This window comes from Lithobates pipiens, unplaced genomic scaffold, assembly GCF_037356315.1.
Source record: "Lithobates pipiens isolate NorthernLeopardFrog02 unplaced genomic scaffold, aLitPip1_a1.2 Scaffold_13, whole genome shotgun sequence".
Lineage (NCBI taxonomy): Eukaryota > Metazoa > Chordata > Amphibia > Anura > Ranidae > Lithobates > Lithobates pipiens.
In genome coordinates, this window is record NW_027507718.1 from 350902156 (window position 1) to 350920663 (window position 18508).

The following is an 18508-nucleotide window of genomic DNA, read 5'->3' on the forward strand; positions in this document are numbered from 1 at the left end:
TAACCCCCACCCTTATAGGATTGGAACAGGTAGGATTTGTCAAAGGAAGGCAGGCCCCGGATAGCACTAGAAGAATGATAAATTTAATGAGGTATGCAGAAATCACACAGAAACTCAGTATATTTGTAGCCTTAGATGCAGAAAAGGCATTTGATAGAATCCATTGGCAATACTTATCTCAAACGCTCACCAAATTTGGATTAAATGGCTTCTTACACTCAGCCATCATGTCACTTTACTCAAACCCCTCGGCCAAAGTATATACATCAGGAATACTTTCTGATCCCTTTAACCTCACAAAGGGCACCCGTCAAGGATGTCCCCTATTGTATTCTCCTTAGCAATAGAACACTTAGCAGAACTTATCAGAAATACAGCTGACATTAAAGGATTCCAGATAGGTCATAAAGAACACAAGTTAGGGCTCTTTGCAGATGATATAATCCTCACCCTGACTAATCCTGAGAAATCCCTCCCCAAAGCTATGAAACTTCTACATAATTTTGGAGAAATAACATACTACAAAATGAATACTTCCAAATGCTATGTCCTACCTATAAATATAATGGAGAAAAGTAAAGTTAAAGTTAAATTTAAATAAATATTCCCCTGCACTTGGTATGCTCCCTCTATCACATATCTAGGTATCGAATTGACTAACCCTATATCTAACTTATATGCTACAAATTTCCCTCCCCTTCTAGCACACATTCAGACAGAATTCTCCCAAATCTCTAAATTTCACTTAGCTTGGGTTGGACGTATAGCTGCATATAAAATGCAAATTCTTCCCAAAATACTCTACCTTTTCAGGACCATCCCCACCTCCATCCCACCTAAAATTTTTTCTGACTTGGCATCGCTCCTGAATAAATTTATATGGCAAAATAAAACACCCTAAATTGCTCTAACAACGCTATATAAACACAGAAAACGAGTAGGGGGAGGACTATCAAATGCCTATGCCTACCTCCAAGCTTCCTTACTGGACCAACTGAAATATTGGTTCTCCTGTCAGGAACACAATCTATGGTCCCACATAGAACAAGCTATCACTCCAGGTCATAATCTAACAGCACTACTAATGGCATCCACCATTCACCATAAGTCCACAATGCCAGACTAACCAACGGTACAAGCAACACTCAAGGCTTGGTCCCTACTGACTAAAAATCATATTACAGATGAACCATCCCACACACTGGGTATACCTCTCACAGCCTATGCATACCTTATACAACATTTTTTGACCCACCACTGGAAACAAAAGGGCATCCACTACAACATTGCAGATCTAGTGAACCCCACAGCAGTAGACACCTTTATAATTCAGCAAACCAAGCAATATAACAAGAAATATCCATCCACAACCATGAAAATCCTGCTAGCTATCTGGGATTTCTTAATGAACAAGAATAAACCTACCATTAAGGGTATTTTGTTGTGCTATATATACTGCAACCTCCACATGACACAATCCAAAATACCAACCATGCATAAATGGGAAGTAGAGCTACAAAAGTCCTTTACTCTGCCACAATGGCTAGCAGCTATAAAATATAATAGTAATTCTTCAGCCTGTGTGGACCACTGGGACATCTTCCACAAAATCCTTCATAGGTGGTACATTACTCCCGTGTGTCTACATGCTATGAATTCCACCTTATCCCCACTATGTTGGAGGAATTGTCATAATAACGGTAATCTCCTACACATCATGTGGCACTATAAGATTCTGAAAAAAATTTGGACAAACGTTTTCTCTCTTATCTCAGACACAACTAAATCTCAATGTACCCCCTCTCCAGAATTAGCACTACTATGCCTGGGGATAGACTCCTTCCCATATATACACAGGAAAGTAGTGGTGCATATATTATATGTGGCTCGTATATCCATAACAGCGAAATAGAAATGTACTGCCCCTCCAGATATAAAGGAAGTTATTGATAGGGTCCATTCACAAAGCCTAATGGAAGGCTTGCTGGCATACAAGGAAGGTCGAGCACATATCTACCAGAAGTTCTGGGATATTTGAAAATATCTAAACATAGTAATAACTTACGTTGAGGACCTGATTAATTGATAACTGACCGCTTCTATTGGTGTCACATCAACACCATTGCAGGGAACTAAGTACCAACAATACTGAAACATTGTATTTGGTTATATGTTTATTAAGTTTGGTTAACTAATTAATGTTTATACAATTGGTGTTACAACTACTACACTCTAACCTATGAGGATAATATTTTCAATAACAGTAGGTTCTGGTACCACTGTTGTTATGGGACAGCAGGCCACACATTGCCCCTCAACCAAGTTCCCCGGATACCATTCTGTAACTTAAATAAAAAACCCACACACATACTGTATTTTGCTAAAAATTGGCCGCGGTATCTTTATTGATTTAACATAATCACTCATAAACATATTAAACCAAATATTGAAAGAAAACAAATATATACACAAGCAAACTTTTGCCCTGTTTTTAGAACACGGCAAGGGAGGGAGGGAGGGAGCTGCTTCTTCTTCAGGTCTTCTGCTGCCAGAGGAAGTAGAGACCCCCAGCAGCCCCTTTTAACACCTTCGGGGGTTTGTAGAACAATCCCTGCATTCCGATTGGACCACCTATAGGCACTGGGAATATTTAAAAAGACAGTACACCTATACCTAACACCCTGGTCCTATACAGCTAACACTACCAATTAACCCCTAACTAGGGCTAGGTGACTGACATCCCAAGAAAGGGGTCTCTGAGGTGCTCCCCCTTTTTACATTAGATTGTAATCAACCCAAAGTGAACAAATCCTGGGTCACATTCACAATTCCTGGAAAGGCATACGGATAGCCTGCTCACAGTGTGTTCCCGATAGGGGTGACAGGCTCCTCATAATAATCCTATCTTCCTAACCGAATTCTCCAGGTACTTCAACTCAGATTAAAGACTTCAAGTTGTTTTTTTTTTTGTTTCATCTCAGGAACCTAATCTACTCAGCTATGATTATATTGTTCTCTATTAAAGATATTGTCAATAATGTACACCTGTCATATTTGTACTTGTACAAAAACTGGTTTAATAAAAAGTTTAAATAAAAAAATAAAAATAAAATAAACATTGTTAATGCTGATTTAGAGAGTTTAGTTCCATTGTATTTATTTTTTACATTTGTATACTCTTTTTAATTAAGTAAAGAATTCAGGTTTGACAATAAAATACATATATGACTGCAGTGTACACCGTATCAGTATATGGAATACATAACTAAATAATGAACAATATAGCTCAATTGTCACAAATAATAAATTAATAAATAAAAATAATGTATAAAATCAGTAATAAGTTGATGAAATAGAAAGGAAAACCCAAATTTGCTTCCTTTGCATTTATTCCTAAAATGTATACATAGAGAAAACAAAAGGGAAAAAGGGAGATGTAGGTTAGGGAACAGGTGGTAAGGGACAAGAAATCATTGAGCAACCAGAATGTCATAAATCAACTGCTAGTTACGTGTAATGCTTTTCCCTCGTCTGAATTTTTAAAAGCATTCAATAGGAGCCATGTTTTATTGTAATTTTCATGTAGGTTGTAAGGATAGGACTAGGTTTTCCATTTTATTATTATTTTCAACTTTGGAAAACCATAGTGATAGTGTGGGTGGATGTGGGTTCCTCCACTTCAAGGAGATACAAGATTTAGCAGCATTGATCAAATGCCGTAGGATGGAATTTTAGCAAGTTGTAATTAGTATTTCTGACTTAAGTAGGAGAAGAAAATAAGTGGTCCTTGGTTTTTCTCTCCAGAATTGTGTACGTTTCGGACAAGCCCAAAAAATATATGTAGAAGGTCTCCCCTGTGCTCCTGGCATCTCCAACATCGATCTGAAGTAGAAGGAATGAAAGTATGAAGAATTGATGGAGTTCGGTAGTTCCATTTTAACGTTTTGCAGAGAAAGGGCAATGCACGACAGTGCACTGCCTTGAGAATGGCATAGACAGTCCAATATATATATCATTTTAACAGAGAGATTTGAAACGTATACTGCAGAGCGTGGCACTGCATCTAGTAGTATTTGAGCAAAAAACTGAAAATTAAAATATATCTTTTTAACTCTAGCATTTATATTATATTTCCTGGACCTCCCCATGTCAGCCTACTATAAGTCAGCTCCACCCTCTCTGACCCCTCCAGGACCACCTCTTTCTTAGCCCATAAAGGGCGGCTGTCTGCCCACACCAGTGCTCTTTTTTTGTCTTCGCTCCGGACACCTTTTAAAGATTATTATTATTTTTCTTTATTTTATTTTTTTCACTATCCACCATCCATCCTGTTCGGGTACAGCCTCTCTAGTTTCAGAAGCCCCCCCCCCCCCCCATATAGGCTGTAAATCTCCTGAGGAGGTGGGTTCCCATGGTGCTGGGATAGTAAGGTGCAGTGTAAATGACTGTGTATTATTGGCAAAGGTCACTGCCAGTATAAATTACTGTATATACCTTCATGAGGCAGGTGCTGGCACTCTTTCCTTCCATATTTTTCTGTGTTCAGGCAGTGGCTTGACTCTCTGGGACTTGTAGATCACCGCCCCACATGTATTCCTTTCAGGAAGCTCAGAGTTGGGCAGGTGAGGTCAGAGGCAGCTTCCTCTTCTTCCTGTTTGAGTTGCCTAGCAAACACCAGAATGCTCACTGCTGATTTGCAGCAGGCTCTGTCCTCTAGGGGCGGGCCAGGGCACCCTCTGAGCCCCTCTGTGTGCAGGAGGACTAATTGCTGTTCTACTGCGCTAATCACAGCCTCCAGCTGATCAATCTGCTGCTCTGCTCTGGAAAGCCTCCTTCCAGGACTCTCATTGCTTACTGCTGTGTTAGTTGTCTGTCAGAATATTTATATTATCCTGTGCCTTATAGGTCTGGGAAATTGTGATTGCCTGCCTAGCTGCCTAAACACTGAAGATTCAGATGGAGAAGTTTATTTTGATTGTATTTTATTAACTTTTTTTTTTTTTAACAGAGAAGGGCCTAGTAAACGCAAAGAGGTTCCAAATCAGCATTCCAGCCTCAATGAAGTAAAAAAGGGACTAGACATGATAAGTCGCAGAGTTGCATGCTGATGGATAGGCGCCTGTCGTCACGGCATTCCAGATCTCCCTCGCCCTTACCCCACTTTAGTCGCTAGGACACGAGCCAAGAGAGGTCAAGACATCGGAAAGCCTCTAGAAAGAGCAAATCCGGGAGCAGACACAGAAGAAGATCCTCTTCTTTGGATAGGTCTTCATCACCAGCCCAGGCAGAAGAAAGATCCTGTTGGGCCTGCTCAGCTGAGATCCTCCCAGGAAAGCTGGTATGTGCATCTTGCACATACCAGCGGGTGTGGGTAACAGAGCTGGTGGATGGATGTTGGGATGAAAGTTTGGGAAGAGGCAGTTCTTCCCCTTTGCAGTTTGTCAAGACTGTTGTAGAGTTTGTGGCGGAAGTGGCTGTCAACCAGGACAAGATGACAGCAAAGATAATGGCTCATTCCATCACAGCCTACAAAGCCTTATGGTTAAAGCATTGGTCGGCCAGTAAGGCTCCTAAGCAAAGTCTGTGTTCGGTTCCACTTGACCAAAGCTACTCTTTGGGAATACTTTAGAATCAGCAATTCAGCGGGTTTGTCACTTTTTGTTCAGGGAAAATCTGTTGATTCCGATAATCTGGTCCCTGGTTTGGTGGTCAGTAGCTCGCAATCTTTCCCACAGAGTTCCGTTGAAGGCCTCAGAACCAATAGTGGTGATGACCAATGCCAGTCTGGAAGGCACGCTGCCTGGGACAGCAGGTTCAAGGCCAATGGAACCTTTGTGGGGTGAAGATTTCAGATTTCCTGGGATTGGATTCTGTCAGATGCGCTCTCTGAGCACTCCAAACTATGTTGCGAGGTTGAGCTGTCAAGATTCTTTTGGACAACAAAACTACAGGGGCTTATGTGTCTCATCGACGGGGCACAAGAAGTCGCTCTCTCCTTCAGGTCGCATGTCAAATCTTCCTATGGGCAGAAGAATAATCTCAGCTCTCTTACAGCATCTGATCTCCCAGGGCCCGGGAATGTTTTAGCAGATCGCTTGAGTGCATGTATTGGGGATCACAGCAAATGGGGCCTCAACTCCAAGTACCTATGCAAGACCTTCAGGGTCTGGGGGATGCCTTTGATAGATCTTATGGCAAGGAGAATTGTCAACTTCCTTGCTTCTTCTCCCGGACCTGGCATCCACAAGCGTTGGGTCAGGGTGCTTTGTCCAGGCCTTGGAACTTCTTCTTGGTGTATGTGTTCTTGCTGCTTCCATTGGCTCTCAATCCTGCTGAAGATTCAGCGAGAAAGGGTCACAGCAATAGTAGTCCTACCTTACTGGCTCAGGAAGCCGTGGTTCCCTTTTGCTTGGAGGATAAAGTCGGGCTCACCAATCCCACTGCCTCTTTATCAGAATCTCTTTCTGCAGAGTGGGGCCTGACACCCGAACCCCAGGAGGTTGAAGTTAATGACTTGGAAGTGAGAGGGGGGCTTTAACTGGCTTGGATCTCTCGGGCTGTGTAGTGGAGTCATTATTACAGGCTCGTAAGAGGTCCATGAATGTAACCTATCACCGGATCTGGAATACTACAGAAAGGGGTTGGGACCTTGGATCTCCTTCAGTATAAAACATTTTGGAGTTTCTGCAGAGTGGTCTCGATAAAGGGTTAGCTTATAATTCCCTGAAGAACAAAGAAAAAGGAATATCCCCTAAATGTTTTTTTTTAGCAGCATATATTACCTGTAAAAGCTAATATACATACACAGTAGGAATAACTACTGAAATACAGCGAATAGTTTGTAGTACAAATATTTATTAATAAAAAAAGAGAATTAAATAGGTGACACAATGGTCAAGGATTGAACTCCACTTGGTGGATAAAATGTATAGTTGTACATATATGGACAAAAGTTAATTATGTCATATGAACCCTATATATCTGTATACACAGTAAAAAATAATAGATAATGATAACCCTGATGCGTTTCGACCCTCTCAGGGGTCTTCTTCAGAAGGTTTATCTATTATAAAAGAGAAAACAAACATAAATATATATCCATACACTGTACATTATGGTATACTAGAAACAACCTGCTGTAGGCAGAGTGTATATCTAATATAGTAATATTATATAGTTACCAATTAATATACATCACGGGTGATACCTATATGATCCACAGTGGAGATCCTCTTTAGAAGACATAGGTAATCTCAACCACTTCTCTCATATCCTTCATAGATGTGCCGAGACTTATATAGCTGGTATTAGTCGCTGTGCCCTACCATCAAGGGAGGGAAGGGAAAACGGAGTCCAAAACAGGATGGCTTGTGAGGGACCACATCCCTAATTCCACCTCCAATGTGTTACATGGAGGGGAGTATAGACGTAGGCAGCCAAGGGTCAGAGGAGACACCCTGCAGTAGGATAGAATATAAAAAATATATAAAGTACGCTGATTAAGTACTGCCCACTCTATAGATAAAGGAGGGGGCTCCACCCAGATAGTGTGTAAAAGGGGGGGTACTAGGAAACTTATACGTTGGTGCTCAAAGAAGGACCTTCTCCTTCTTTGAGCACCAATGTATAAGTTTCCTAGTACCCCCCCTTTACACACTATCTGGGTGGAGCCCCCTCCTTTATCTATAGAGTGGGCAGTACTTAATCAGCGTACTTTATATATTTTTTATATTCTATCCTACTGCAGGGTGTCTCCTCTGACCCTTGGCTGCCTACGTCTATACTCCCCTCCATGTAACACATTGGAGGTGGAATTAGGGATGTGATCCCTCGCAAGCCATCCCATTTTGGATTCCGTTTTCCCTTCCCTCCCTTGATGGTAGGGCACAGCGACTAATACCAGCTATATAAGTCTCAGCACATCTATGAAGGATATGAGAGAAGTGGTTGAGATTACCTATGTCTTCTAAAGAGGATCTCCACTGTGGATCATATAGGTATCACCCGTGATGTATATTAATTGGTAACTATATAATATTACTATATTAGATATACACTCTGCCTACAGCAGGTTGTTTCTAGTATACCATAATGTACAGTGTATGGATATATATTTATGTTTGTTTTCTCTTTTATAATAGATAAACCTTCTGAAGAAGACCCCTGAGAGGGTCGAAACGCATCAGGGTTATCATTATCTATTATTTTTTACTGTGTATACAGATATATAGGGTTCATATGACATAATTAACTTTTGTTCATATATGTACAACTATACATTTTATCCACCAAGTGGAGTTCAATCCTTGACCATTGTGTCACCTATTTAATTCTCTTTTTTTATTAATAAATATTTGTACTACAAACTATTCGCTGTATTTCAGTAGTTATTCCTACTGTGTATGTATATTAGCTTTTACAGGTAATATATGCTGCTAAAAAACCCCATTTAGGGGATATTCCTTTTTCTTTGTTTTTTATACATACTAGGGGTGATCAGCGCCCTCTGACCCTTTAGTGGGGTGTTACTGCTTTTTCTTTTTTATAATTCCCTGAAGGGTCAAATCCCTGCCTTGTCAGCTATGTCATGTACAAGATGTGCTCTACATCCATTGGTGATCTGATTTTTAGGGGCAGCCATAGAAATCAGACCTCCATTGAAATCGTTTTTTTCCAAAATGGGACTTAACGCTAGTCTTGAGAACTTTGCTGGTTCACCCGTTTGACCAATCTTTCTCTTGTTCATCGTTTCAGTTTTTCTGTTTTTGTTTTTTGCTAGACGTTGTCTTGGTCAGAAGAGTCTCAGAGTCGTGCACCTTCTCATCTAAAGAACCATATTGTTTGGTGCTCCCAGACAAGATAGTCCTTAGGCCTGTAGCGAGCTTTCTACCTAAGGTGGCCACATAATTTTGTATGAACTGGGAGATCATTCTCCCAGCCTTTCTAGCGGATACTGCTGATGAGTGGAGTAGGTTAGACCTGGTCTCTGCGGTATCAACCTACCTGAAATGGACTAAAAGCTTTCAAAACAAGATCAGCTGTATGTTTTCCCAATGGGGCCTTAAAAGGGTATGCCAGCAACATTTAGAGTTGCGTCTTCCTGGACTGTCAAGACCAGGCATATTGCATACAGAATGCTGGGCCTTTCTCCTCCTTCAGAGATCAAAGCACATTCGATGAGGGGTATGGCAGCATCCTGGGCAGCATGCGTGAAGGTCGCCCCTGAGGTAGTTTGTGGAGCAGCAAGCTGGAGCATGCCCAACACTTTTTATTAGGCATTACAGGCTTAATTCGGCTTGTCCGCCTGAGGAAATATTTGGCTCTACGGTTATTACAGTGGCTGTTGTCCATTAAAAAATGTGAGTAGCATTGCATTGAGGGTTTGGCTTATTTTTTATTTTTGTATTCCCTCCCTTCTTAATATTGCTTGGTACATCCCATGGTAGGCTCACATGGGGAGGTCCAGGAATAAGGAAAATTGTTATCCATACTTTCCTTTCCTGGATCCTCCCCATGTCAGCTGGAGATTTCCACCCGGTTTATCTATCGCAAGGCGGGTATTTTTGAACACTGGTGTGGGCAGACAGCTGCCCTTTATGGGCTAAGAAAGAGGTGGTCCTGGAGGGGTCAGAGAGGGTGGAGCTGACCCATAGTAGGCTGACATGGGGAGGATCCAGGAAAGGAAAATTACGGTAAGTATGGATAACAATTTTCCTTAATATTATAATATATTAATATAGTATATTGCTCTAGCATGTGTATTATGACTGTAAATGTGTGCAATTATTCCCAGCCTCATTTGGAATGGGAGGGACAATGTGTATATGTTGTAAATCTAGAAATATGGGATGTGTCTCTATAATATATAAGGTGTGTCTATCCCTTCCTGAAAGCTGACATTGTTGCATCTTACTGGAAATCAGTTCTTACAGAAAGTCCTGTGCTGGAAAACAAAATGAGACCATATCATTGTCTTTTCATGTTTGTTTTGTTGCTTCTTTGGGTGGAAGTGAAATGTATGACTACAAAAAGCAAAATGAGTAAGTAAAATGACAAACTACTTTTTATATTATGAAACTGGGATAAGTATGAGATTTAACATTTATTTTTGTATGTTTTTTTAATTTGTCATCTGCGTAAATGTTGCCTCTATTTATATGCACATCAGTGATAAGTCAAACTTTGTTTTACAGATTAAAAACAATAATAAATGAATCTTAGATACATTCTAAATAAATATAGACATTATGTGCAAAAAAAGTTTCTATTTTTAGCTCTGCAATATTAGCATTGTTGTTGCTTTTATGACATAGCTATATGAATCAGCCTAATGTGATATTTCTAAGTCCATCAATAGAAAAAAAAAAACAATCGTTCTGTTAACCCGATTTAAAATAAAGTTACCATATTGAAACGTCAGTGATAAAACAAAGTTGTGATAAGAGAATTGAAATATCTGCTGTTGGTAGGAATCCTTGACCTGTAATTTTGTTGCTTTTCAGAAAAGTTCATAGTTTAGAATTTCAAAACAGATGGCAGAAGCATAACAGCAATGATCATTTTACATATATACTGTATGTTTGATTTGTACATCCAGCAATATGCATTAGCAGAGAGGTTATACATCACCCCATTTATAAGAATAGGTTTTGTAAACAGGAGCTTGGTGGAAGTAATGTAGAGAGCGTTATCAGCTGAGGCCTTTGTGACACTGGAAGTCTTTTTTTTTTTCGGAATTATTACTTTAAAAGGATTGCATTAGTGCGTTGTTGCTTTTATACACAGGAAAAAAATGCATAAATGAAATTACTGTAAGAGACATATCCATCTTTATACACTAAGTAGAAAAGTAACAAAGAACAAATAAAGAATTTCATGTTTTAACAGCTATTTTCTGTGTTTAAATAATCATGTACACAAAGCAGTTTCTACAGCTAAAGTGGTATTAATCCCAAAACAAAAAAATAATAATTATATATTGGAGTTTACCCTATATCCACATATATGTGGTGGCTGCATTCGTTTTCCTTTTTTAGGCTTTTTCCCTTCTGTTTTCACCCAGTGATCTGGCCAGTAACACACCTCCTGTATTGAAGTGCAACACAGGGGCACTGTTGGACAGCAGCATTGTCAGTCTAGGAGGAGGGGTGTGTTATCTGTACTAGCAGATTTAAATACACTAACAAATTGAAGCGAGCCTTCAGGTCACCCAGCAGTTACACAAGCAGTTAAAGCATGTTTTTCTTTTGGGATAAGGGTTTTTGCAGAAATAAATAAAAGCTGATCATTGTAAGCATCCCTATCAGTGGTAAATGGTTTTGTGTGAACTCTCTAATTGAAACATTTGCATTAGAGCTTGTTCTGATGAAAACAACAGACTCACCGATCAGATCACCAGATGAAAGGGAAAGAAAACCTAAAAAAGAAAACGAATGCAGCCACCACATTTCTTTAAGATGCAATATAATAAATGTTTCCTTTTGGGTTTAATACCACTTTCTTGTATAAGGGTAATGTAAGGTATGCCTTTTGGTGGGGGGGGGGGGGGGGGGGGGTTGCACATCACTTTGAAATCAGTAGTTTGCCTAGAGATTTGGGCACTGGACAATTGTTCACTCTCAACTGATAAAGCAATGTAAACAGAGAAGAGTAACAGAAGAGTATAGGAGAGAAGGGCATGGGGAAAGTCTAGAGGGTCTACTCATGGCTATACCTGTAGAAGAGCCAGATTAGGTTCAAGGAAATAGCTCTGCCGTCACAGCAGCAAATTGAGGGAGAAGAAAATGGGGCACCCAGGGTTGTTATAATTTGGTATAATGCTCGACTCTGTCTCATATAGCCGCCTCTAGATTAGCATGGATTATAGCCTTAGTGACTTTGTTTTTTTGTTTCCACTATGTTTAAGAGTGCTAGTGTTCCAGGCTTTTGCAATAGTTTGTTTGGCAGCTGTGGCCACTTTAAATAGTTTGTGTTCAACCAGTGTTAAGTTAAGAGGTCATGTGTTCAATACAGCTGAGAGTGGATTTGGGGGCAGCTCAGCTGCCATTAACGTGGAGTTGATCCGGTACACATCAGCCTAGAAGTTCTGCACTATGGGACAGGTGCACCATATGTGGAGGTGGGTACCTATTTCATCGCAGCCTTGAAAGCATTTGGGAGAATCATTTGGTACATATTTAGCAAGCCTAGGGGGGACCAGATACCAATAGGTAAGGATTTTGTAGTTAGCTTCTAGTGCTGCTATGTTCAGAACTGAAGACTTGGTGGCCGCCCAAACCTCTGGCCACGCTATGTGTTCTAAAGCCGCGTACACACGGGCGGACTGTATGGCCTACTTAGTCCGTCATACAATCCGATGGACAGTCCGTCCTACTTTCAAATGAACGGACTTGACCACACACGGATGCACAAACAGTCCATCGAAAGCTTGCGCGATGACGTGTAGAGCACGTACGACGGGACTAGAAATAGGAAGTCCAATACACAGCAATGCAACCTTTCGCCGTGTAAATCCTTTCTGAGCATGCGCCATTCTTAGTCCGTCGAACTAGCCTACTGACGAGCGGATTGTCCGCTGAAACCAAAGTATGACGGACAGTATTTCGAAAATTCCGAAATACTTAGTACGCCAGACTGCACGCTGAAAAAGTCCGCTGAAGCCCACACACGAGCGGACTGTCCGCTGAAATGTGTTTCAACGGACTAAGTAGGCAATACAGTCCGCCCGTGTGTACGCGGCTTGAGAAGATCTCCATGTCTCTTTCCCAGTAAGATGTATAGGAGGGTGGGTGGGAATCTGGCTTGTTCAGCAATTGGTGAGATGAGGCCTGGGGCATGGGGATCCTTCTTATAGGCACTTTCGAAGAAAGTGAGGTGACGGTAGAGGGTAGACAGGGCAAAAAAGAGGGAGAAGAGGTGTCTTATTTGTAAGCAATGGAATTGTTCCAAGTTAGACAGGCCATGCATTTCCTGCAGGGTGAAAAAGGTTTTGAAGGTAGAGTTAGTAGTCAAATGGTAGAAAAGACCAGAAGAGCACCAGGCCAGAAACCAGGAAGGGGAGGCAATGGCTGGGTAAAATGCTCCATACAACTGAGAACAGAGGGAATGTGATCGCTTATAAAAACGGGTATTTATAATTTTTTTTATAGCTATATAAAAATGTTTTGCGTTTCATTTCTATTTTAAGCGGAATGAGTTGTTTTACAAGGTGATTGTATACAGTCACTTTAAGTAATCACCTTTAGTTTCTGGCATAGGGTGTGCCAGTGTCTTTAAATACATGTAGATTTTGGCTGGGGACTGGAAATGAAAAAAAAACTGATTGCCAAGACCTTAAAAGCCAAGTACTACTACTTTCAATAACAGCAACTTTTGTATTTGGATTAAAAGTACATTTTTCAGGACCCCTTTGTACTGTTAGCCCAAATACAGGCCGTGTCATTGAACTTTTCAGTACTCAATGTTTCGTTTTATAGGACTGAACTGTTTCTTATGCCGCATACACACGACCGGACTTTCCAGCAGACTAGGTCCAAAAGGGATTAGTCCGTCAGACACGTTTTTCAAAAAATAAATCCTACGGCCCTAGAAATAGAACGTGTTTCAAATCTATCCAACAGACTCAATTCTGACGGACTAAAAATCGTGAAAAACGTTCGTCTATTTGCTGGTCCGACTGACCAAATACAATGCAAGGGAAGCTATTGGCTACTGGCTATTGAACTTCCTTGTTTAGTCCCATTTACATCATCACGTTCAAAATGAACGGACTTTCAAACTGACTTAGTCCGTTCCTGTGTGGCCAAGTCCGTTCGTTCGGAAAGTCAGTCGGAACTTCGCTGAAAGTCCGTCGGGAAGGCCGTTGGACCTAGTCTGCTGGAAAGTCCGGCCGTGTGTACGCGGCACAAGACTTATTTTCTGTTTCTGCTAATTACTTAGAAACAAAGCAGCATGGATCTTTTAAAGATTTCCAGATTGCTTCTGACTTTTTTACAACACTACAGTCTAGTCTCATGTGACAAGATTAGTTTTAAATGTATTCTACAAACCATTAAACTCAGGAGATAACACAATATTACTACAAATCATATCAAGCAAAAACACAGCTTCATAAAATAATAAACTGTACAAAGTTATTATTCCAGTCTTGCCTCTTCTGGTACAAATGTGATATAGTATCCTGTACACTGAGTGCTGATTTATAACAATTGTAACAATTTTCAGAATTTGAGTTCGTTTTCTCTCTTTATTTTTATCTGCAGGTAAACAAGGCTTATGTCCAAAGCCAGTTGTAATAAGAGATTTTACAACTCCCTGTGATAACAATTGTTCCAGTGACAGTGATTGCCCAGGGAAATTGAGATGCTGTGATACAGGATGTGGACACCAATGTGTCTATGGAGGTACAGTCCCAGCCACTTACTGTTTCTCCCAGTGTTAGCAATTATGTGTGTCTCATTTAAGAATAATGTTTTGTTTCTGCGTATAACAAGTAATACTAGAAGGTTCACTGTAATAATTAATAGTAACAAGAAATACTTGTACATGAGCCAACATGATGCAAAGGGATAATAATGAACTGAAAGGAGTGTTGATTTTATTGTCTCGTTCTAAGTTTCACATATAATAAATAGCGAGTAGGTTAGTAGGTCAGTGCATGTACCAGTTTTAGCTCAAATGAGTGTAACCTTGGTAATAACGTGACGTGGCGTGGCTTGTGGCCATACTTTAAATCAAGCAGTAATATATACATTAGTACTGTATAGTATATGGGTACTGTATAAAAGTGACAATTCAAAAAGGCTGTTATTCTGTTTGTGCATGGTGTGGCATGGAGGAGATTAAACACAAGCAGTAGTTGCATTTACAATGAGTTGCACCAGTCCAAAACTGTATTTTAGGGCATGGCAGACCTCTTTTTTTTTTTTAAAGGGATATTAAAGGCAATTTTTTTTTTTTGCTGACCTGCTGCCGTCGTTATATTGCAGCAGCTTGGCATGGCTGCGTGAATCGCCTTAGCTGTACATCGGCCGCTTTAAGAGCTCCATGGTGCGCGTATGCGAAGCAGGAGCCAATGCGCATGGCCAGCGGCCGCGATCTCTGCTGGCGACCCGGGATCCTTCCAGAGTGAGACCGAGCAGGGAACTGTCAATGTAAACAGATCCCCTTTCTGTCAGGGAAGAAGAGAGAGATCTGCTGTTCCTAGTGATCAGGAACAGCTCTCTCTACTCCCTGTCAGTACACTGCCCCCACAGTTAGAAATACCTCCCTAGGGAACATTTAACCCCTTAATCACCCCCTAGTGTTAACTCTTTCCCTGCCAGTGACATTTATGCAGAAACCAATGGCTATTTTTTTTTAGCTCTGATCGCTGTATAAATGTCAATGGTCCCAAAAAAGTGTCCGATCTATCTGCTGCAGTGTTGCAGTCCAGCTAAAAATCACAGATCGCCACCATAACTAGTAAAAAAATTATAATAATAAAAATGATATCCCCTGTTTTGTAGATGCTATAACTTTTGCACAAACCAATCAATATATGCTTATTGTGACTTTTTTTTTTTAACCAAATGTAGAAGAATACATATTGGCCTAAACTGATGAATAAATAATTTTTTTTCAATTTTTTGGGGGTGATATTTATTATAGCAAAAAGTAAAAAATATAGTTTTTTTTTTCTTTCAAAATTGACGCTTTTTTTTTTATAGCGCAAAAAATAAAAACCACAGAGGTGATCAAATACCACCAAAAGAAAGCTCTATTTGTGGGAAAAAAGGACATCAATTTTGTTTGGGTACAATGTTGCAGGACCGTTGTCAGTTAAAGCGATGCAGTGCTGTATGGCCTGGTCAATAAGGGGTCAAATCCTTCCGGTCCTTAAGGGTTAAAAATAACAAACATATCCCACTTACCTGCTCTGTGCATTCGTTTTGCACAGAGTAGCCCTAATCCTCCTCTTCTTGGGTCTCTCATTAGCGCTCCTGGCCCCTCTCCCTTGCCTATTACCCCCACCCCCCCCCCCATAGCAAGCAGCTTGCTATGAGGGCCCGTAAGCTGTTGCTCTGTGTGTCCATTAAACAAGGAAGCTTGGCTCAGCCCCGCCCCTGCTTTCTTCTCAATGGTTCAGGCTACTGCTGCTGTCTCAGCCAATGAAGAGGAAGAGACCCAGGAGAGCCAAGGCTCTTGTGCACATCGCTGAATTGGGCTTAAGTATTAAACCCCATACACCCTATCAGTTTTTCTGCTGAGTTTTTCCCTCAGATTTACCAAAACCTTATAATATGAGGTCAAACCTTAGGAGTTTTTCCATTTGTATGCAATCAGGCAGACCCTTGAACTACATGGTTTTGGTAAATCTGAAGGAAATACTCAGCAGAAAAACTGATAGTGTGTATGGGGCCTTAGAATGGTTGGGGGGCTGCTACACACAGAAGGTTTTTTTACCTTCATGCAGAGAAGACATGAAGGTAAAAAACCTTGAGTCTTTACAACTACTGAAACAAACTGAAAGTTCAACTCCACAGTCTTGCCTGCATATGAGCACCAGTTGTGGCATTGGGGAGATTGAACTCAAGCAGTAGGTGTGTTTACAATGAGTTGTGCCAGTCCAAAACTGTATTTTAGGGCATGGCAGCCCACGTTTGTTAACTAAATGGAAAGTTCACATGCATGTTAGTTGCCCATGCAGAGGTTTCTTCCACACAAACATCAAATCTAATCTAGGTAGAACAGTCAAAACTGTCTACAAATGAAAATTTTGATTGTCTACTGTCAATAGAATTTTATTGGCATAGCTACTGTTTTAGAAGGCCATATGGTAAAATGGAATTTTTATCAGGTTCAGAACATGTTGTCATTGAGGCTATTGACTAATATTAATATCCTTATGATGCAGGAATGATGGTGTTATAAATAACATCCTCATTCAGAAAGTAAGAAATTAAAGTTTGGTGAATGGTTCGATATTGCAATGACAACATGGGCCCGGTGCATGCGCATGCACATGGCTATCCAGGGACACATTGAGAAGCACCACCTACCATGGAGTGTACTTGACCATCAGGATAAACCAGCTGCAGGCAGTCAAACATGATTTGTGTGAGAGGTAGGGTCACAGTGCAATGGAGCAATGAATGAACATCTGCTACAAATTGGGGAAAACGGTGACAGAAATGCAGGAAATGTTGGTGCAAGTGTACGGGACGGAAGCCTTGAGCAGAAAATGTGTTTATGGTTCAAATGGTGTCACAATGGGAAGGAAACAACTGAGGATGAGCCATGTTTGAGTCGGCCATTGACAAGTAGAACCCCAGACATGATCAAGCCAGTGCAACAAATGTTGGCACGAGATTGGTGACTCCACCTGAAAAAGTCCAAGGTCCAGACAATGTTGATCACCTTCTCTGACAACAATGGCATCCATAAGGAATTTGTTCCAGCAGGTCAAACCCATGAACTCCGCATTCTACAAGGAAGTTTTGAAACGGTTGTTACGACACATCTGACGTGTTCGGCCAGAGTTGCAAAGGACTGGACAGTGGATGTTGCTGCACGATAATGCACCTACGCATTGTCCAATCTGTGTGTGCCAATTCACACGCAGCGTACCTGTTCTCAATCATCCACCGTACTCCCGAGATCCTGCACCTGCTGACTTCTTTCTGTATCTCTGCCTAAAAGAGCGCAATGAAAGGTGCACTTTTTGCGGACATGGCTGCAATCCAAGAATGTGTGACAGTGGTTCTGCGGTTCAATTCCTAAAGAGGGCTTTGCTGACAGTTTACAGATGCTTTATGAACATTTAGTGAACTTGGTGTCAAGTTATTCACTTTATAGTCAACAAAGAGGACAAGGGGGCACTCTCCAAATACGGAAAGGTTTCTTCACAGTAAGAGCTGTGAAAATGTGGAATAGACTCCCTGCAAAGGTGGTTCTGGCCTGCTCAGTGGATTGCTTTAAGAAGGGCCTGGATTATTTCCTAGGTGTACAGAATATAACTGGGTACTAACATTTATAGGTAAAGTTGATCCGGGGAAAATGCCTCTCGGGGAATCGGGAAGGAATTTTTTCCCCTGCTTTAGCAAATTGGATCATGCTCTTCTGGGGTTTTTTGCCTTCCTCTGGATCAACTGTGGGTATAGAATTGGGTATATGGGATTGTATGATACTATTATTATTATTTTTTGTGGTTGCACTGGATGGACTTGTGTCTTTTTTCAACCTGACTAACTATGTAACTATGTTGCAAAAAGTGTGTGGTGAAGGATGGCAAATATTATATCGGCGACTGGCTCTACAATTAATGGCAGAGGAATTGGGCATTAGCAACGACACGGTGCACACCATCGTCCGCCGAAGATTTGGGTAAGCGGAAGACCTGTTCCTGGTTTGTGCAGCACAAGCTGACAGACAAACAGAAAGCAAAACAGATGGAAATCTTTGGAGATTTTGTGACCACGATCCATTCTTTCTTCGAACCATTGTCACAAGGGATGTTCCCTGATGCTAC

The 18508-nt window shown here is 40.9% G+C and overlaps 1 protein-coding gene across 1 annotated transcript in view; it reads left to right on the forward strand.

The window, feature by feature from the left end:
* The first annotated feature begins 6148 nt into the window (after positions 1-6148).
* Positions 6149-18508, forward strand: part of LOC143973893 (uncharacterized) — a 68318-nt gene continuing 55958 nt past the window's right edge. The window contains exons 1-4 of the mRNA XM_077474772.1: positions 6149-6520; positions 8780-8844; positions 9871-10040; positions 14262-14402. Of these exons, the coding sequence (XP_077330898.1) occupies positions 6149-6520; positions 8780-8844; positions 9871-10040; positions 14262-14402 (748 nt within the window). The remainder of the gene's footprint in view (positions 6521-8779; positions 8845-9870; positions 10041-14261; positions 14403-18508) is intronic.